The sequence below is a fragment of the Terrapene carolina genome, unplaced genomic scaffold, assembly GCF_002925995.2.
Source record: "Terrapene carolina triunguis isolate 2854851 unplaced genomic scaffold, T_m_triunguis-2.0 Scaffold132, whole genome shotgun sequence".
In the NCBI taxonomy this organism is placed as follows: Eukaryota; Metazoa; Chordata; order Testudines; family Emydidae; genus Terrapene; species Terrapene triunguis.
In genome coordinates, this window is record NW_020664483.1 from 24,307,280 (window position 1) to 24,329,429 (window position 22,150).

The 22,150-nt window shown below is 42.6% G+C and overlaps 1 protein-coding gene across 2 annotated transcripts in view; it reads right to left on the reverse strand.

The window, feature by feature from the left end:
• Positions 1-2,337: 2,337 nt before the first annotated feature.
• EML6 (EMAP like 6) overlaps positions 2,338-22,150 on the reverse strand; it is a 321,992-nt gene continuing 302,179 nt past the window's right edge. For both annotated transcript variants that reach the window (XM_024215452.2, XM_026653192.2), the window contains 9 exons: positions 16,606-16,763; positions 14,997-15,111; positions 12,787-12,975; positions 11,334-11,506; positions 10,513-10,675; positions 7,439-7,542; positions 5,806-5,959; positions 5,481-5,581; positions 2,338-2,372 (listed from right to left, as the gene is read on the reverse strand). In XM_024215452.2, the coding sequence (XP_024071220.1) occupies positions 2,348-2,372; positions 5,481-5,581; positions 5,806-5,959; positions 7,439-7,542; positions 10,513-10,675; positions 11,334-11,506; positions 12,787-12,975; positions 14,997-15,111; positions 16,606-16,763 (1,182 nt within the window). In that variant the 3' untranslated portion in view covers positions 2,338-2,347. The remainder of the gene's footprint in view (positions 2,373-5,480; positions 5,582-5,805; positions 5,960-7,438; positions 7,543-10,512; positions 10,676-11,333; positions 11,507-12,786; positions 12,976-14,996; positions 15,112-16,605; positions 16,764-22,150) is intronic.

Consider the following 22,150-nt stretch of genomic DNA (forward strand, 5'->3'; position numbering starts at 1 on the left):
TACTGGGGGGGGGGAGTTTGGGGTCAGGGCTGGGGGGGTGTGGGAGTGCAGGGCAGAAGGCTGGGTATGGGGGGAGTTCAGGGGTCAGGGCAGAAGGCTGGGGGGGGAGTTCGGGGTCAGGGCAGAGGGGTGGGGGTGCAGGGCAGAAGGCTGGGTATGGGGGGGAGTTCAGGGGTTAGGGCAGAGGGCTGGGGTGTGTGTGGAGGTGCAGGGCAGAAGGCTGGGTGTGTGGGGGAGGGTCAGGGCAGAGGGCTGGGGTGCTCGGCTCATGGGGGTGCTCCCTGCCCTGAGCGGCTCAGGGCAGGGGGCTGGAAGGGATATGCCCTGTTCCACCCCCTTCCCCAAGGCCCCTCCCTACCTCTTCTCTGCCTGCTCTACGGAGCAGCGAGAACGCTGCCGCTTGGCTCTGCTCTGCTTCGCTCCCCCTCCCCCTCGCAAGGGGCATCAGCTGATCAGTGCAGGGAGAGGGAGGAGGAGGAGGGGCAGGAAAGTACCACGCTGGGGGAAGAAGCAAGGGAGGGGGGAAGCTTGGCTGCCACAGGACCAAGCTTCTGCCTCCTGCCCCCGCAGGGGACAGCGGTGGGCGTGGGGGCTGGGGGGGGCTGGGGGCCGGGACACCCCCCCCCCCCACCACCACCACCACTCTCCCCTGCGGGGGCAGAAGTTTGGTCCTGCAGCAGCCAAGCTTCCCACCTCCCCCACTTCTCCCCCCAGCGTGGTACTTTCCTGCCCCTCCTCCCCTCCTCCTCTCACCGGGCAGGCAGCGTGCCACTCAAAATCGGCTTGCGTGCCGTGTTTGGCATGCGTGCCGTGGGTTGCCGACCCCTGACTTACACACACACACACAGGTTTGGGTCAATCAAACATTTCACTTTTTACATTTGTTTATAATATGAAATATATACCAAAATGAAAAGTTGTTTTGTTTTGGAATGAAAACTCAAAATGGAGCATTTTCACTGTGTGGTAGTTTAGACTTTTTTAAAAACTAAATTTCACTGAAATAGACAATTTCTGTCGAAAGATTTGGTTTTGAAAAAATGGCATTTTCTGACAAACGTTCCATTTGAATTTTCATTCAGTTCTATTTATTTTTGTTAATGTCACATACATGTTTCTAAACAGCGTATGAATGGTTGCCAGATTAACCTAATCTCTTCTTACTGCTTTACTTGTCATTCATTATGTACAATTAGCACATCTCCGAGAAGCTTTTCCTGAGTAAAAGATGGGAAATGGTGCTTCTTGGAAGAGTCCAAAGCAATTTACTAAACTTTTACTGTATAAGTAGTCAACTATAAAGCACAGACCCAAAGAGAGGGAGGAACACAAGAAGATAACAGTAGTTTTTAATTATTTTCTTTCCCTCCTCCCTGAAAAAAGTCCTTTGTACCCATATCATCCCTCAGAGTTGAGTTTAAATCCTGGCCTTGACCTGCTACCTTCTTGAGCCAGATACATTCTGCCCCTTAATAGATTGTTCATGTCACTGACAAACAGGAGGTTCAGATAATTGCTTGTATAACAGTATGTATGTTCTTTCTGAAGGAATCATTTTGGAATTCAGTTGTGACAGTATTAAGAATAGTACCAGCAAAAAATGGGTGACCATGTCAGATCTGGAAAAAGTGTTTGTGTTAAGCCCTCCTCAGGATGGAAGTTTATAGCACCATATGCAGAAAGCTGACAGTGGTGGGAGGCCTATTGGCAAACTCTTTCAAAGGCACTTCATGGATAGAAAACTTTGTAAATTAAATGTGTTCTTTTAAAAAATAGTGAACTTTAAAAATGTGTTACTTGGTTCATTTGGTTATTGAACGTGAATGTGAAACCCCCTGTGGTCATTTTAAAAAAAAATACAAAGCCTTACTCACAATGCATAAAATTCCAAACAAGAGTTTTAAAGTTGTGTTAAAATGGGAACATTCCTGAAAGAAGGTGTAAAGAAATGATTTTACAGATTCACAAATTAAATGCTGTGTTACATTTTAGGAATACTGACTCTCAAAGGGTTTTTTTTTTTGTTTTTTGTTTTTTTTTATATGCTACAGTTGTAGCTGCTTGGAATAATTAAAAAATATTTAGCAAAAGCAGTTTAATGATTGAACTGTTCATTGCTGAGGCCTAGGAACAACCTTTAAAACTTCAGCTTCCATCACAAGGGCATCACAGTCTTTCAAATACGAGATCGTAGTGGCACTCAGTATTATCACTCAGATTCCGAAAGTGTGTAATCCATGCAGCATTTTTGTTATGAAATTAGAGCAGCCAAAGCATTGTGGACTGGCATGACTCTTCACTCCTCTGCAGTCACATGGTAGTTGCAGCACCAGAAGCAATTCCTCTTTCAAAGACATCTCCACACAAATACACTAAAAAAAGTTAATTGGTGGTAAAGTTGTCTTTTACAATTAGCACTAGAATAATACTGTACAGATTGCAGGTTGTGTTTGCAGCTTCAGCACTTGTGGAAAAAAACCCTATCCTTTTACTCCCAAACTGAGCAGGTTTAGTATGGATGTCAATAAGAGAAAATGACTAAGGAGCCCTATGATACATTTTTGCGCAGTCACTTTTCAAAGAACAACACTGCTCCCTTATTCATAAAACAACTGTAAACATCTAGTATGTGGGGGCTTTTTTTTTTTTTTACTTTCAGCATTTGCTCACAAATTATCCAGCTTGCTTCAGAGAGAAGTTGGGCTGGTACAATGACTGAATTTTAATCTTGGCTGTACCCCCAACTCATTGTGTGCCTTTGGGCAAAGTCACTAGCATGTTGACAGTTACTTAATAGCACATGGTAAACTGCTCAACAGTTACACTTGAACCAGTATTTGGTTTTGTGAATCATGGAAACATGCATATTTCCATAGAACCAATAGCAATTCCTATGTGGATCAGATCAATTGTCCTGTCTGTGAAATTTTCCTCTGAATGAGGTTGGTACAGGATATGCTGACTAAGCATCTGTGAATAACGAAAGATTTGCCTAATTGCTAATCAGTTAGGGTTGTCATATCTATGGGAATCAGTTTCTGCCAGCACTTTCATTTTTGACATTTCAAACAGTGCCTCATCTTTCGTACGTAAAAAATGTAGGTATCTCACTACCATGGTCTAGGACAACTGATACAAAGCAATACTTCAGCTGTCTCACAGTGGCCTTTTAATTACTCCTTTTGCCTGTGCTAGGTCAATAGCTACTTTCTCTTGCAGCCTTCCTGCTTCTCATCTACATGAACTTCATTGTGTTATGGGTATGGTTAGTTGCTCGTCCGTCAAACCACTCTAGTTACACCTTACATTTCACTGGCATTGCTTACTTTTCTGTTTGAGCTGCATTTCTATTTTCTGGATCTCTGTATGGCTCAACTAAGTTCTTGCAATTTGCCATTTAGCCATACTTGGAGTTTGTTTCTTGGATTTCTGCTTACCTGTTTTTTAAGGATTATTATTAATAATAATCATATGTATTATACTGAATAGGAACCCCACTCATAGACCAGCGCTTTCCTGCCTCTGGGCTATATAGCCTCCAATCTGTCCTCTGCCTGATTCAGAGCAGAGACTTCAACCCGTCTCCCACCGGAGTGCCCAACGTCCTATACAATGATTGGGGTGGGTTAGGCAGCTGAGAATGGGATCCAAAAAGCCAACAAGATGAGTGGGAAGACATCAAAGCTAATGAGAAGGGTGTAACCTAAGCCTAAGGGCTTGTCTACATAGTGCATTAGTGTACACAAGCCAGGTGTAAATACTACGGTTGACCAGTGGGTCACACACTAACTGGCTCTGTGGAACCTGCTGGCTTGCTCTAAAAGTTCCTGAGTGCATCCTAGCATTGTACTGGGCTGAAGGGAGACCCTTTGGGAGATTCTGCTTAGGATTCACAACTGGGCCCCCTCTCCTGGAGTTAGGTACTGGAGCGGTTTGTTTTGGAAGAAATGCTGCTGCTGCATTATGCCCCCACCCCCTTATACACTTTAATCCAGAGGCTAGGACACTGTGATGTGGGAGATGTATGTTCAGTTCCTCTCCAGCTAACGTGGAGAAGGATTTTGGGTCTCCCACCTCTCAGGAGTATGCCTTAACCCCTGAGCTATAGGATATGCTGGGGTGGGTCACTCTCAATTTCTCCTGTTGGAGCTGTTCCACTGTGGATAAATTATTAAATGAATAATTATATAGGCATTGGACCAGCAGGAGAGTTGAGTGGCTCTATAGTCTAGGGTAGGGCACTCCCTGCAGATGAGAAACCTAAATTCAACTTCCTTCTTCCCCTCAGGCAGAGGGGAGAATTGAACCTTGGTCTCCCACATCTAGGGTGACCAGACAGCAAGGGTGAAAAGTCGGGAGGGGGGTAATAGGTACCTACATAAGACAAAGCCCCAAATCTTGGAACTGTCCCTATAAAATTGGGACTTCTGGTCACCCTACCCACACCCCGCATGAGTGCTCTAACCATGGTCTAAAAGTTATAAGGGAGAGTGCCTCCTTGCCATCTCATGGGGGCTTAGAATGTGTCCTAAGCGTGACTCCTGCTGGGGTTTAGGTACCAAGTTTCTGGGTGGTGTCTGGACTTAGCTGCTGAATTTTGGGGTCTTTTCCATCAGAGATGTAGGCACCTAGGGACTTTAGGTCCCTCTAGGGCAGTGTTCCCCAAGATTTTCATGGTTGCAGCTCCCAGGAGCAGACAGGAGCAAGGGGGCCAAGGCTGGGGGCGGGGGGGGGGGGTGCAGCTGGGAGCGGGTGTGGGGCCGAGAATGGAGCTAGGGGTGGGGCTGGGAGCAGAAGCCGTGGGTGGGCCGTAGTCAGGGGCCAAAGCGAAGGCCGGGAGTGGAGCCACAGCCTGGGGCTGAGGCTAGGGTCAGGGCTGAGAGTGGAAGCCGTGGCTCGGCCATGGTTCGGGGCCAAGGCTGGGGCAGGGAGTGGTGCTACAGCTGGGAGCCGGGGCCTCAGCCAGGACTCCGGCAGAGCTGGGGGCGGAGCGGGACTGGGTGGTGCTCCCTCCTGGGCACCCTGTGGGGGCTGGTCCAGGCTTTGCTGTGTCCTTCCCGAATGTTCCTCTGCACTCCTCTAGGGCGGGTGTGCCCCACAGTTTCGGGCCCACTGCTCTAGGGTAAGGGGCAGCTGAGCAGGGGTTTTGTGAATGACAGTGATGCCTTTGGGACTCTACCCCTTCATGGTTAGTTTAAATCCAAAGCATGAGGGTTGCTATTCCTTATAACTTTTTATCCTGGTTTGTGATCTTTGAGGTTGTCATTCATATTATTTTTCTTTAAAATGTGTTAAATTTTCTGACCTGTGTTTATTGAGCAAGTACTGAGAGTGTTTTAGCCTAGTCTTTGTGTTGCTACATAAATGGATTTCAGATGCCGTGTGGCAGCATGCTCTGAGAAGATGCTAAACACAGTGTTGCAATGGGGGTGGACCATACCTGTTTAACAAAATTCTTGCTTAGTAAAATAAGGAGTTACCTGCAGTCATCTCCTCCTGTACTTATAACATACTTGTCATCATGAGAAAAGCGTATGTTGGTAACATGAGCAGAATGACCAAAATAACGCTTGTGTTTGGCCTATTAGAAAGAAGACAGAGTATTGCAGACAATAAATAAACTATTACAGCCATTAAACACAAACAACCCCTATGTTCTTTTGCAAGTATATGAAAATACACATTTCATTTAGTGTAATACACTTCTAACCTACTGGCACTTCTTTGCCTTCAGGGCGTTGTAAAACTGGTTAAACACAAAACCTAGCATCTTAGAGTAAAATAAAAGCTAAAATGTACACTTACAAATTTTTCTGTGCATGGAAAGTCAAAAAGTTTCACTAGACCAAAATCATCTCCTGTCACTATATTTAAACCAGCATAGGTCACACACGCACAGTTGACATCTGCTTTATCAGCGTTTCTTGGCCAAATCCCAATGACTTCATCTCCAAGAATGCTGCTCCAAAACATAAAAAAAAGATAGTTATGAAGAAGCATGGGCCACTAGCTCTTCTGGACCAGTGTTATGGGCATAATGGTTGGCTTTACAGCAGGACAATGGTGGATGACTATTAGTAAACTGCTCTCCCTAGGGATTCACCTTGTCCTTGTGCATTATTGCACCCAAATGCATCTTCATGGTATAGAGAGAGCACCCCACGTGCTCATTTTCCCTCATGCCCTAGACCACAACACAAGTCCCATCAAGATGTACAAACTCACCCCTCATGAGGCACTAGCCCCCATATATCCCCCCTCATGTGAGATATAAATACATCCTGCCTAGGTGAGACACTCTTCCTTTCCCCCACATGTATGCTCCCACTCACATTGAAATTTTATAGCAGTGATGCCTCGTAGTAATGCTCCTTTCCTGGGCCCTAACTACTCAAGTGAGGGGATTATTGTTTGTATCTAGAGTGTTTCTTAAAATAGCCGTTATTCCCTCACTTAGAATGTTTGCCTACATATCAGCTGTCAAATGTATCTGCACCCTCTCCTACACTCGCTGACAGAAGAGGCCATTGTAATTGCCTTGCAGTCTTGTGTTTGCTTGATAACAAAGCAGTAAGAGCGAATGTGTTATTCAATCCTACCCTTGTTCCCTAAGAGCTAAGCTTGTGTGTATTGTCATCTCACTGGATACTGGCAGATCTTCTGATTAATGCCTGTACCACTGGCATTAGTATAGTTCATTACAGTTTTAAACTACACTGTAATTAAAAAGCCATAGAGAGTAAATAGGCTGTGCTGCTCAACTGACATTACAGCTCTGTCTACACTAAGCGTACAGCCATGTTTTTTTAATCAGGTTGTGATGGTCCTATGTAACTCAGTTATAATAACCACATTTAAGTAGCGGCCATGCAACAACTTTTTCATAACATGATCATATCAGCCCTGCTTTCTTTCTAGCCACATCTATCATGCTGCCTAACTGTGTATGTATTGGTGCAAAATGTGGGAAGTGACCGCAGAGTGCCTCAGCAAGGGACAGAGTGCCTGGAGGGCTGCACACAAAGTGGCACCAGCAATGCATAAGGCAATGCATTCTGGCATATCAGGCAGCTCAGCTGGCTGGGAGTAAAGGGGACTGGCCAAGAGTGATTACACAGATGTGGGTAGGGGATAATCCTGAGTACCAACCACATTGTGTGTGTGTGGGTACAAACCATGTACGGAGGCAACTGTGACACCAACTAGTTATAAATTCATTCTAAAAGTACAGTGCAGACAGGGCCACAGAAAAGCAAAAGGGCTAGCGTTCTTCATATAATAGTTTTGCAAATCTAAAAGAGCCTAAAACTCTGTGAATCCCAGCACTAGCTGCACTTTCATAACAGTTCATAACACTTATCCTATTTCTGTAGTACAGATTCATGCACAATCAGTTGCTTGTAAAAACAAGTTCTTTGGTTTTTAGACATTTCATCACCTTGTCCATGTGGCCCATGTGATCTTTTCTATTAGTGTGGTATCTACCACTTGCTTTCCCAATGGCACCTCATGAACCTGACGTTTATAGGCACCGGTTGATACCTGAATGTAGAAAGAGTATATTAACTTTTCCATAAATGTATTTTGATGTTATTTCAATATTTAAAAATTAAAAGTTTATTTCTTAACAGTAATGGCTTCCAGAGGGACAATATAGTAATTTACCTATATCTCTAAGTTTATGGCTTTCCTTGGGCTTTTGTAATTGAGTTATATACAATATAAACTAATCACAACAAATTTACAGTATGAACTAACGATTTGGCTGTTGAATGAGCAGCTCATACTAATAATCCATTGCTGATGAATAATCTGTCAATCAGATTATTATCTGTACTATCTCACATCTTCCTGTCAAAGTTGGCAGCATCTTGGCAGCATCTGACACCTTGGAAGGAAACCGTGAACCATTTGGGTTCATGTACTTTAGTACTGTTGACTTGGACAAAAATATGTGAGATACTGTATATTATCTACTATGGTACTAAAACTGTGAAACTAACTTTGCTTCTAGCTAATAGAGAGCTTTTGCATAGCTACTTGTTGCCAGCAGATCCTCTTGCTATGTGATGATATACATTGCACTATGCTCAGTCTTAGAGAGATGGCATTTTTCATACAGTATCTGAGAGTAAAGAGAAGCCTTTATGCTCTCAGCTTCCATAGCAAAAATTATAGGTCAAAACATTGCTGGCCCCTTGAAGCAGTGCAAGGTAAAACAAAATCCCTACTCCCAGAATCCCCTTGCAAGAACTAGCCACCCTTGCAGACTACTACTCCTTTTTTGATCCCAAAGAGGCAATGACATTTGTGAAAGACAAGGATCTGCCCCCACTCCCTTTACTGTGGATAGCATAACTGCCCAGCTGTGGAGAAGAGCACATGCTGTACCTCCCCCTTAAAAGGAATAGCAACAGGTATGCTACCCACACACACTTGGGAGCTTCAAAAGGTGTTGTGCACAATACCTCATGCAGCTCCCTGTAGCTCAACATCTTTGATGATGATCAGCGCTCTAAAGGCATATTTGAGCCCTAAAGGTACAGAGTACTTGTGTGTGTGAGACCAGCCTTTTTCTGTGGACTTTGCAGAACACAATAGTGAAAGAATGTTGTGATGGGTTGGACACCCCCTCCCCCCGCCCTGGGATGTCACCTGGTGTGCTGAGATACCCCTGAGTCTACCTGTTCTGCCTGCATGGGCCCTCTTTAACCTGTCTTGCTGAGCCAGGTTCTTAAAACATCCTCTAACACACACACAGAGGCAGGGTCACACCCAGCTGCAGGTCAGCTCTGGGAAGACTCAGCTTAAGGGACTGCTCCAGCACTCAGATGTCCACCTCCCTTGGAGTACAGACCCAAAGATATATTATGAAATTCACTTCTTCCCTCAATGTGGAGGACGGGGTACACAACAACTACTGTCCTCCCCCCACCCTCTGCCGCTAACACTTCAGGTACAACAATGAAAAAGCCCGATAGTGCTGATGGCCCATCAGCAAGAGACAATGGACTGTAAAAGAGCTTTGTGTTCCTGTGAATATGTGGGTCAGCCTGTGAAAAATGGCTACAGGGGCCCTACAGAGTCAGGTGGTCTTGTTACCTGATACTAAAACATTACCTGGGACTTCTTGTAACTTTCCACTGTAAGAGAAGGGGGGCCAAACTAGGAAACAAAGGACTCCCGCCTTATGCAAATCCTATTTAAGGGTGGGGAGTGAGGTAATCCTGGTTGTGAGAGCTCTCCTGCTTCCCCACCCAAGATGACTGCTGGAAACAACTAAGAATGAACTGGGGAAAAGAACTGAACCCAGGCTGGAAGGGCGTCTGGCCTGTGAAGATTATTAGAACCACATTTAGAACTTACATGTAACCAGTTTCTTTAGTGTATTAAGCTTAGTTTGCATGCTCTGTTTTATTTTCTTAGTAATCTGCCTTGTTCTGTCAGCTACCTCCTTAACTATTTCAAATACACCTGTTATAGTTAATAAATTTATTTCTGGTTTATAATATAACCCAGTTTATGTGATTTCTAACTGGGGGGAAGGAGCAAGAAGTTGTGTACACCCTCCTCCACATTAAGGGAAGAGGTGAATTTCATATAATTTTGGGTTTGTACTCCAAGTGGGGGTGAACAGCTGGGTGGTGTGGCAAGCCCCTTAAGCTGAGCCTCCCCACAGCAGATCTCTATCTCTCTGTGCAGGTGAGTGTGGCCCTGCCTGTGTGCTTGGCTGGGGACCCTAACCCAGCAAGGCCAGGTAAAGGGGACCCAGGCTGGCAGAATAGTCTGACTCTGGCATCCCAGCACACCAGGTGACATCCCAGGGGATCCAACCCATCACAAATGTACCCATTTTTACTGTTCTACCATTACTGTGTGCACCTGTACTCTAGACCCAGCTTTTACCTTCATGAGGCCAGGTAATTCTACCATACTGATAAGTCCTAATAGGGTAATATATAAGTGTAGTTACAAATCCCTAGATTCATTAATCCTTAATTCCAGCCCAACAGCTATTTGTTATTGCAGTTTTGAATACAGGAATTTTGCTGACAATTGGGATGCTGGTTATACTCACTTGCATACCAGTACCCCAAAATGCTCTTCTAACTCACAGATCATTTCATAGCAAGGCTTGTACTTGTTTCTTGGGACAACTGATAGATTTAGGGGATGCTTGTGGATGAACAGAGCTCTTTAGATCATAGAATATCAGGGTTGGAAGGGACCTCAGGAGGTCATCTAGTCCAACCCCCTGCTCAAAGCAGGACCAATCCCCAGACAGATTTTTACCCCAGTTCCCTAAATGACCTCCTCAAGGATTGAGCTCATAACCCTGGGTTTAGCAGGCCAATGCTCAAATCACTGAGCTATCCCTCCCCCCTTTAGTCCTATGCTTTACAGGCCAGACTTTTGGAAGGCTTTTTATATGCTTAATTTTGTTCCTTTAAGTGTTTGATGATCAATTAATGAGAGGAACTCTAAACAACTGCATGCCCACCTAAAACATACCTGAATATATCTGCTGTCTGCTGAAAAATCCATCTGAATGACAAAACTTGGAATATCTTTGCAGTAGCCTATCCGGTTTAAGGTTGTGCCTTGGGTGAGGTCATAAAAATCGACAGTATGTTCGTGTGAGCCAACAGCCAAAAATCTGTTATCGGGGCTGATTCTAGACAACAAATCATGAAGCAGGGATATAATTTGCTGTATTGGTGCATTTGTTAAGATTTTTGTTTGCTTTGATCCACTGTTCTTAAGGTATAAAAGTTCAATCTTTTCTAAGAAAAGACTGACAAACAATAACAAGTTCTGATCCAGACCAAACCTCACCACTGATGTTGAAACAGTTGAATCAGAAAGAAACACTGATGCTTGAAGCATATGTAGTTAAGAATTGTTAATATTTCATTATTATGAAGTGCCTAACAATATAAGTAAAGTACCATTTATCCTTTGAGGCTGAGATACGGGATTTCCCAGTGCTATGTGGTGATATTGTAACGTAACATTAACTCCTCTTATTAAAAGTCTAATAGGCAAAGATTATTAGCTGTATTCAGGTGGAGATTAGACTCCTAGACTTTAAGGCCTGAAAGGGCCATCATGATCACCTAGTCTGACCTTCTGTACAGCACTGGCCACAGAACTTCACCCACCCATTCCTATAGTAGGCCCATAACCTTTGTCTGAGTTACTGAAGTCCTCTAATCTTGATTTAAAGACTCCAGTTAAAGAGAATCCATCCTAGTTCAATCAGGAAATAACCCTAAATAAGGACTACAGGTTTAGGGCCATATTGTCCTATTTCAACTGAATTTCTGATGTACCTGATATCCTGAATAGCTGATTTCCGGTCTCGTTTTTTGCCCCAAACTTTAAGACTGTTTACAAGCAAGATGACAAATTCTCCATTTTTCATTCCAATAGCTACCATCTCACCATCAGGACTATATGCAACACATCTTGCAGCATGGCCTAAATTCACTTTATTCAGCATTTTCTGTAACAACAAAAACAATGATTTCTTACTAGTTTTTTCTCTTTATAGAAAACTATCAAGTAATAAGTCTCTTTTAAGCAAAGCTATCTATAAGAGAACAAAAATACACTTACTTAAAAGAAAATTGTATAGTTTCCGCAAAATGACAGTGTGAAATTTCGCATCGTAAGTCAGTTCTCACCAGATAGACATTGTAAAATAAATTTGAAAGTAAGGCTTTGATTAAAATGGACATTTCAGTGCTTCCAGTCATCTTGCACTGAGCTCATTACAAGGAGGTAGCCCAGCAAAAAAGGCTGTAAAATCAGTTTCTATATGGGTTTAACGCTGATTTGAATAATTTATTTAACTATTAAATATGAAGTTCTTTTGATTTGTTATACCAGTTAATGCCATCAATGTTCCTACTTCTTCACTTACCTTACTGGGTTTATATTAAATGTAGTTGATATTAAAAAATGGTCCATATTATTTTTGAGCCACTGTCAGGTAGTTTGGATGCAAATTATTCCAGTAAAGGGGTGCTTTTATTATCTTATTCCACATACATACCCAAACAAAACAAGCTATAATGATAAAAGTGTGAGCTTTGCTGGTATAACTGAATCTACCCTAGGGACTTCTGCCAGCACAGCTATGTTGTTCAGGGATCACATCTCTTCACATACCTGACAGACATAACTATGGTGGCAGAAGTCTGTAGTGTAGATATAACCCAGGTCCAACCAGATAATTAATGCAAATTTAAGACTAAGATACAGCTCTGGGGGCCAGTGGAGCTACAGAACTTAAGTGGTGGTGGAAGGAGGTATTATGTTTGCAGACAGGGAGTTTTGGAGCACTTTCTACACAATTTTTGAAGGCACAGTGTGTACTTTCCCCACTGCCGGGCCTGTGCACCCTAGCTGTTTGCATTCAATTATAGAATGGCTTGGGTCAATGTTCTATCTTCTAAATTTTGTTTTTAAATACATTTCACAGTCCATACATGACAGAAAGCACTTCTTAAGCCTGGGAGGTTTCAAATAGCTGCACATCTCAGCAAAATGCAGATGGATTTCTTTTAGAAACAGCAATGAACCATATCACCAAAGACTCACCTTTTCACACTACAGATTAATATGGGAACAACATGGAAATATAGGGACAAACGTGCCCTGTATATGTGCATGCTTCAAAGAGATGAACAGAGGGCAACACATAGCTCTCAGTTGGAAAAATCTTGATTATGTAATGATAGTGCTACTGATGACATGCTTCTTAGTTTAAATGGTACTCACTTTGTCACAGAGGTCCCAGATTCTTGCTGTTCCATCATTACTTGCGGTGATAAATATGTCTTTCATGGGGTGAGCTGCTAAACCCCAAATCTCTCCTTCCATGTGATTGTCAATCAGCAGGTTTGAAGCAGCATTTTTTTCTCCTACTTCAAGTATTTCCCCATCTTTGGTTCCCACTAAAATTTTGCCCTGTTGTAGTCAAAATATGGTGAGAACCAGATTATCAAAATAATGCACATAATATCAACACATTAAAATATAAGATGTGTAACAGAGAACTTATTATAACTAGTCTTGATTTATGCTTCATTCAGCATCTTGAAACAATATATTAAGTGAACTAGTCTTTCATTTCCAGAGGCCAATTTTCAAATCCTGGTTTAGGTCCCTAGGGTTTTTTTCCCTAGATTATAGAGTTTATATACAATTTGGCATGACTGGCAGACTCTGCTCATGAAAGACACAGAAGTGGAGTAGCAGTGATGTTGGAAGGATTCAGATGCAGTGGCAGGCTTCACGATAAATTGTAGCACCTGCGCATGTTATCAGTCCTTGACTGGCATGAACACAACATTCACTCACAAGATTAGGAAAAAATGTCACTGTTTTCCACATTCTTTATCTTTCATTATTTTTATCTTATATTCTTTTATCACTGAATCTTTGTATCTCCTCCACAGTCAAATATACTCATCCACTGTCAGGTAGTGACATTCACTGAAAACAGGTGGTTATAACACTTAGGTCAAATTCAGAAATGATACATAAGGTGGTGTAATTTAGACCTCTTTGGGCTAATTTAGACTTGCTTGGGCCTGATTCTCATTTATGCTAAGGGCTCCTTTACACTGTGAGAAATGTGCAAAGGAGTCAATGTAAATGATCATTAGGGCATCTTATGCTCAGTTAGATTTTCTTAGACCTGCTCTACCTATACTTAATGTACTCTAAGTTGGTCTAACTTACACTGCAAGGAGTTGGAAGAAAAGTGTAAGAAGAGGTAAATTAAAGTAGAGTGAGACCTACTTATTAATGATTTAGAGCTAAGTAATATTGTTATTATTATTGCACTGAATTTGAACCTCTGACTGTACACTAACACAACATGTTTAGAAGATTAAGGATATTCTGAATTCCTAGGGTCCAATAATGCAAAGTTAAATAGAGCCAATATCATTAGGTATCAGTATATGCAAATAGCTGTTAGACATGTACTGTTTGTGCCTAAAAATGTAGATGTGCAACTGTTTACTCATTATCATAAAAGTCAGGCCATAATGTCTACATTTTACTGGTGCACAAAAAAAAATCAACTATTCAGGCTGAGTTACAAAACTTTTTACTTTTTTTAATATTAAATAGAAAACTATTTATAATTAACATGTTTAGAATTTTAGTGTATTCTATTACTGATTTATTATACAGTTTAAATCAAATGTTGTAATTCACCTTTTAAAATAGTATTCTTTGTCTATCATTTACATCTAAAAATACTGCCATGTATTACACAAATACAAAACATAAGTATTTGTTTTTAAGAGCTGATGCACATGAATCAATATTATATTAAATTTCCAAGGTCTAAATTTAGCAAGGTACTTAAAAGCATTGCTTAACTGTAAGCATATGAGTAGTTCCACTGACTTCGCTTGAGGACCAAATCAGCGTCTAAAGCCAATTCTGTCCTCAGAACACATGTGTGACTCCCACAAAGGAGAAGGGATAGCTCAGTGGTTTGAGCATTGGCCTGCTAAACCCAGGGTTGTGAGCTCAATCCTTGAGGGGGGGATCTGGGGCAAAAATCTGTCTGGGGATAGGTCCTGAGGTCTCTTCCAACCCTGATATTCTATGATCCTAAAAGGAATCTCTCTGAAGTTCCACATGCACTGATCTAAGCACAGAATTTGGCTCATAGAGGCACAGTTTAAGCCAGACTTCTAAAAATGTTCATACATCCCTTTGGAATTCATTCCCCATATTTGGATGTGCAAATGGGCATGTAAATCAGGTAGATTAGTGCATGCAAACTGAGCTAGGTGCATGTGCAAAATTTTTGCACATAAATTTACAGAGGCCTCAGTGATTATCATCTCTTTGCTCTCTTCCTGCTCCTCCATGCAACAAGAACAACATCAAAAATAACATAGGGACTTCTTATGATGAGAGTAATAGGCAGTAAATTGTAAAACTTTTCATGTTGACTCACTTACTTTTCCTCTACAAACCGAGCGCACACACTCAATGAGCTGTCCTGTCTCCAGCTGAAATGCTCGGCAGCGCTTCATCTCCTGGTCCCACAATTTTACGGCACCGCCTTCTTTTGTCCTGAAAAAGAGCAAGTTGTCAACTATTATATGGAATTCTCCTTTCCCACTGACTGGAATTTATCAAATATGCAGATTTCAGTGCTAAAGTAGTACTTTTTAGAAATTATTGTTTAAATACCAAAACATATGCATAATCTCCTTGTATTGTATTTAAAGAAGGTGCATTACTGTATTATGGCAAGGAAATAATAAAAATGAGTGTATCAAGCCATCATTTTGCATATTTTCCAAAGCAGTGGTGCTGCTGCTGCTGCTGCTGCTGCTGCTGCTACTACTACTACCACTACCACCACCACCACTACCATGATGTAAATGGCAAATAGGTTTTGTGATAAAATCAGGACAAATGGCTGCAAGGGGAGAGGAGAAAACAGACCCAGAAGGTTAAAAAGCCCTCCTCCCTATCAACTGGGGAGGGGTGACTACAGGTCAATCAGGTTCAGCTGAGAAGTGGTTACCAGAGCTCAATTAGGATCAGCTGAGAGGGAGTTACATGAGATCAATTAGGATCAGTTGATTCCAACTAAGGGCTGCCTGAGACCTTTTTAAACTTCTCCCCTCCTGTGGGGAGAAGAAGTGGGGAGAGAGAGAGAGGAGTCAAGCTACCAGTAGGCAAGTAGCAGCAAGGAAGCAAGCCTCTCCAGGAGGAGAGGCTGCATTCCCTCCCAGAAGGGAGAAAAACAAGCCCAAAACACTGACTAAGAGAAGGACGGACTGCCCCTGTGCAGCCAAGAGGGACTGTTTTACCCCAAGCCCATCTCATCAAGGCTAAAAACAGCTGAGGCTGGTCAGACCGAGAAGGTGCCTTGCCACAATCTCTCTATTAATTAATCTCAAACCACTGTAAAAGTGGTCAACTCTGAAAAAAGTATATTTGACTTCTGGAAAACAGAATATCTTGTAAATCAAAGATAAAGAAATGGTCAGAAGAGAGAGTCTGGAATTTGAGTAAATCTAACAATTATGACAAAAATGCTGCTGTCAGCCTCTACTATGCAGGAGGTCAGAAACCCCACAAAAACAGAAGGGAGATTGCACAAAAGTTATCTCTGCTGCCATACTACTGCTCCTCCTGCTCCCCGTTCCACTGTTGTGACCCACATCCTCCCCCTGTATTTTACTTATTAACATCCCTTGCTGTGTTTTGTGTCATTTAGATTATAAGCTTTGTGGGGCAGGTACCTCTGCTTTTTATATATAGACGCTCCCGAGTTACATAAATCCGACGTACGCAAATCCGAGTTTATGGAAAAAGTTCAGTTAGCTAGAAATAGGAGGGGTTTTTTTTGGGGGGGGGGGGGAGTTGCGTAATGGTCAGAGATACATTTCCGACTTACGCAAAATTTGAGTTATGCAAGGTGTTCCGGAACGGATTTATATCAGGGAGCGTCTGTATCTATGAAGCACTGCACATCTAGGGCTTTGTACAAATAATGATCTAATAATCTGCCACAGACATAAACAATGTATTTTAGGAAGATGTGTATCTTACGGTCTTTCCTTCCCTCCAGTTACAATTAGTCCATCTCGAAGAGTTGTGTACATTGTAAACACTGGACCTGTATGAGCTTTTGCCACCAGTCTAACCAGAAAGTGATCCTTCCACACATAGACATCTCCATTTATGGCACCAGTAAACGTAAGGTTATTCTGTAACAAACAGAAATAGTCTTCACTATAGAAATCATTAGTATTTTTACCATTTCTTTAGGAAACTGAATTAAAACTCTCTTCTTGTTACTGTATTTCTCACAGAAAAGTCAGCTGTGATACAACCATAGTATGTTAGTAAAATCACATACTTTGGAAAAGAACAATTGCTTACCCTATAGTATCTGTGGTTCTTCAAGATGTTGTAGTCAATGTGGATTTCCCTGTAGGTGTGCATGTGCCTTGTGTGTACAAGACTGAAATTTTCAGTGTCCACTGGGGCCACACATTCACCCTCTGTCTGGTGCCTCCTTGTGTTCTCACATGAGGGCATAAAGGGTGAGGTGGCCACAACTCTCCTTCAATTGCTTTGCAATTCAAAGCTCATGTTAGGTGAGGACTCTAAAAAGTGGGGATGGATGGCAGGTTGTGAGATCCACACCTACAACATCTCAAAAAACATAGTTACTGCCAGGTAAGTAGCCATTCTTGGATGTGAAAAGATTGTGTGCTTCTGTATTAGAGTGTGATAGGCCAGTATTGTTGCTAGGTGGACTTGGAGAGAATTGAATGCCAGTGCCACCTTTTTTCAGGAGCAGCATAGAGTCCAGGATCTTTGGTATCACTGCCTCCACTGGGTTCAAACTGATTGCCCTGTCCCAATTTAATAAGTCATACTCAGCCAGTTAGACATGGCAGTGAGCCAGATGAAGAGAGGCAGAAGAATGTGATTTTCTCCCAAATAGGCTGAGTTGTCTTTGGGGCCACTCTTGCTCCATTTAGACTTCTCCTGTCCACAACTAAGGACCCTGGAGTTGGAGTGTGTGTAGAAGTCCTCAAATCACATTGAAGGTACTTGGTACCTCAGTCCTTCATTTATGGGGAAGGCAATCCTGGCTTGACCAGAAGCTAACAGGATGTCAAATAGCTTGTGGGGGTTCTCTGACATGCACAAGTTGCCACTGAAATGATTTAAAGTCATCAGACACTGGTACTTGTGTCACTTTGTCATGAGATGAAGATGAGAGGTCCTTAGGTGGTGATAGGGGGTGTTGGAGTTGCTCTGGCCCCGATTTGGTTCTTCCTGATTCTCTGGCAGCAGCGGTCTGCCCAGCAATGCTGAAGGGGAGAGTGACTTCTTCCTCTTGTCAAGTGCGGTGAAGACTGAGACAGTGGACCCCAGTAACCCAAATAGGGCCACCAGGGCCTGCTGTATTAGTACAGTTGGCTCTCTAGGTAGTGGCCATTCTAAGAGCTGGTGGTGTCTGAATCCTGTAGGGGAATCAGGCAGGTCTCTCCATGGTGTTGACCACTGACCTGAGGGGATAGGGTTCGGTACTTGAGGACAGGGAGACTATATGACCTTGTGAGGAGTTGCTCTCTTCTAGGGGCATGGATGAAATGTATGGCACTCTCAGTACCAAGGTCTGTCCTGGCAGGTCCTTCCTAGATCTGTCTTCCACTGAAGGGTGCAATCCCAGAGCAGGCTTGGTGCCAGCAGGGTCTCATGCAGTGTAGTCTGCTCCTTTCCTCTAGCCCAGGGGTAGGCAACCTATGGAATGCGTGCCGAAGGCAGCACGCGAGCTGATTTTCAGTGGCACTCACACTACCGGTCCGGGGGGCTTTGCATTTTAATTTAATTTTAAATGAAGCTTCTTAAACATTTTAAAAACCTTATTTACTTTACATACAACAATAGTTTAGTTATATATTATAGACTTATAGAAAGAGACCTTCTAAAAACGCTAAAATGTATTACTGGCATGCGAAACCTTAAATTAGAGTGAATAAATGAAGACTCGGCACACCACTTCTAAAAGATTGCTGACCCCTGCTCTAGCCCTTGATGCCGTGGGAGGCCTGGCGGATTTTTCTCTAGAGAGTTAGTGTTTTCTGTCCTTATGGAAGGACACCAAGTTCCCCTGGAGACTCTGCCTCTATGTTTGTAGCGACTCCTGACAGCCCTGGACTTTGACATTGTAGGTGTTGGTGCCTGTTGTGATGCCAATGATGTATGTGGTAGCTTTTGTGATGGGGTGACTATGCTGGTTACTTTTTTGGCACAGTATTTTCTGTGCCAGTTTTGGATGTGGTCTATCTACTGACAGAGAGCTGGATGACACTGGCTTGTCCACTAAGAGGATCTTGGAGCTTGTCTCCTCAGGGTCTAGTGAGATCTTCATGGAATATTCCAGAAGGTGGAATTTGAGGCTCCTGTCTTTCAACTTCTGCATTCTAGCAGAAAATGACAGGCACATCGAGCATCTGCTAGTTATGTGGGACTCTCCTAGATAGAAGAGGCACTTATTGTGCCCATCTTTTAAGGGGATTAGTTCATCACAGAATGGATAGGGCTTGAAGCTCACAGGTTTTGAGCATGTCATGTTAAGAAGCCTCGCACCAGGAGGTCTGTAAATGAAGGTGTCCAGGTTTGTGTGTATAGAGGTGTGACGCTCTGTACCTCAGGGGAACACCCATCACCCCCATGTTCATCCTTGTAAAATGATTGTGTGGTATCCAATGCAAAGTTTGTCATGTGGGGTGTCTTCGGAAGGCTCATGATGCACTGAACATTGTTGTTATAGTGATGTTATACTAGTTGTTACAGTAATGTTATAGGTTATAATTTCATGTATATCGTTATGAGGCTGAAAATGTATCCTCATGGCTTAAAATCATAGAATCATAGACTATCAGGGTTGGAAGGGACCTCAGGAGGTCATCTAGTCCAACCCCCTGCTCAAAGCAGGACCAATCCCCAACTAAATAAAATAAGCCCAGGCAAAAACTCTCCAAGAGCAGAGAGGCAATTCACACCTCATCAGGGCAGATATGAGACAAACCCAGCCTGGTCTCACGGGAACAAAAGGATCTGTTTGAGTGAGTCACCCCCCTTCCTTTGGTCAATATGGGACTGCGATGAGGCAATGCTCACCTGACTCTGAAGGAGGAGGGGCAAAGCCAAGAGGGAAGAAAGGACATGATAAAAGGGAGAGATGTTTGCCATGCTCTCTCTCTCTCTCTCTTCCACCTACATCTACAGAGACACCACATCAAGCGACTGAAGCGATGATCAAAGGGGAGAGCCTGGCTGAAGAGCAACCAGCCAGCCTGTGGTGAGAAGCATCTAAGTTTGTAAGGGTATTGAAAATGTTAAGATCAGCTTAAAATGCATTTTGCTTTTATTTCATTTGACCAAATCCGATTTGTTATGCTTTGACTTATAATCACTTAAAATCTATCTGTATAGTTAATAAATCTGTTTCTTTATTCTACCTGAAGCAGTGTGTTTGGTTTGAAGTGTGTCAGAAACTCCCCTTAGGATAACAAGCCTGGAACATATCAATTTTTTTGTTCAATTGACAAACTCATATAAAGTTGTAGCATCCAGTGGGCATAACTGGACACTGCAAGATGGACGTTCCTAGGGTTGTGTCTTGGACTGGAGATATTGGCTAGTGTCATTTGGTAGCACAATCCAAGGAGCAGCTTACATGCCAGAGGCTGTGCGAGAACAGCCCAGGAGTGGGGGTTCTCAAAGCAAAGCTGGGTAAAGCTGGCTCCCAGAGTCAAGGATTGGAGTGACCTAGTGGATCACTAGTCCAGACAACACTAGAGGGGAATGTCATAAGAGTGTCTAGCTAGTAATAGCAATTTTTTTTTAAGTACACCAGAAACAGGAAGCCTGCTAAACAACCAGTGAGGTCACTGGATAATCGAGGTGCTAAAGGAGCACTCAAGGATGATAAGGCCATTGCAGAGAAACTAAATGAATTCTTTGCATCGGTCTTCACGGCTGAGGATGTGAGGGAGTTTCCCAAACCTGAGCCATTCTTTTTAGGTGACAGATCTGAGGAACTGTCCCAGATCGAGGTATCATTAGAGAAGGTTTTGGAACAAATTGATAAATTAAAAAGGAATAGGTCTCCAGGACCAGATCGTATTCACCCAAAAGTTCTGAAAGAACTCAAATGTGAAATTGCAGAATTACTAACTGTAGTCTGTAACCTATCATTTAAATCAGCTTCTGTAGCAGATTACTGGAGGATAGTTAATATGATGCCAATTTTTTAAAAGGGCTCCAGAGGTGATCCCGGCAATTACAGGCCTGTAAGCCTGACTTCAGTACCGGGCAAACTGGTTGAAACTATAATAAAGAACAATATTGTCAGACATATAGATGAACATAATTTGTTGAGGAAGAGTCAACATGGTTTTAGTAAAGGGAAAGCATGCCTCTCTACTAGAATTCTTTGAGGGGGTCAACAAGCATGTGGACCAAGGGATATAGTGTACTTAGGTTTTCAGAAAGCCTTTGACAAGGTCCCTCACCAAAGACTCTTACGCAAAGTAAGCTGCCACGGGATAAGAGAGAAGGTGCTCTCATGGATTGGTAACTGGTTAAAAGATAGGAAACAAAGGGTAGGAATAAATGGTCAGTTTTCAGAATGGAGAGAGGTAAATAGTGGTGTCCCCCAGGAGTCTGTTCTAGGATAAGTCCTATTCATAAATGATCTGGAAAAAGGGGTAAACAGTGAGGTGGCAAAATTTGCAGATGATACAAAATTACTCAAGATAGTTTAGACCCAGGCAGACTGCAAAGAGTCACAAAAGGATCTCTCAAAACTGGCTGACTGGGCAACCAAATGGCAGATGAAATTTAATGTTGATAAATGCAAAGTAATACACATTGGAAAGCATAATCCCAACTATACATATAAAATGATGGGGTCTAAATTAGCTGTTACCACTCAAGAAAGAGATCTTGGAGTCATTGTGGATAGTTCTCTGAAAACATCCACTCAATGTGCAGCGGCAGTCAAAAAAGTGAACAGAATGCTGGGAATAATTAAGAAAGGGATAGATACTAGGACAGAAAATATCATGTTGCCTCTACATAAATCCATAGTACGCCAACATCTAGAATACTGTGTGCAGATGTGGTTGCCCCATCTCAAAAAAGATATATTGGAATTGGAAAAGGTTCAGAAAAAGGCAACAAAAATGATTAGGGACATGGAATAGCTTCCATATGAGGAGAGATTAAGAAGACTGGGACTTTTCAGCTTGGAAAAGGGACGGCCAAGGGGAGATATGATTGAGGTCTATAAAATCATGACTGGTGTAGAGAAAGTAGATAAAGGAGTATTGTTTACTACTTCTCATAACACACAAGAACTAGGGGTCACCAAATGAAATTAATAGGCAGCAAGTTTAAAACAAATAAAAGGAAGTATTTCTTCACACAACGCACAGTCAACCTGTGGAACTCCTTGCCAGAGGATGTTGTGAAGACCAAGACATAACATAGTGTTCAAAAAAGAACTAGATAAATTCATGGAGAATAGGTCCATCGATGACTATTAGCCAGGATGGGCAGGAATGGT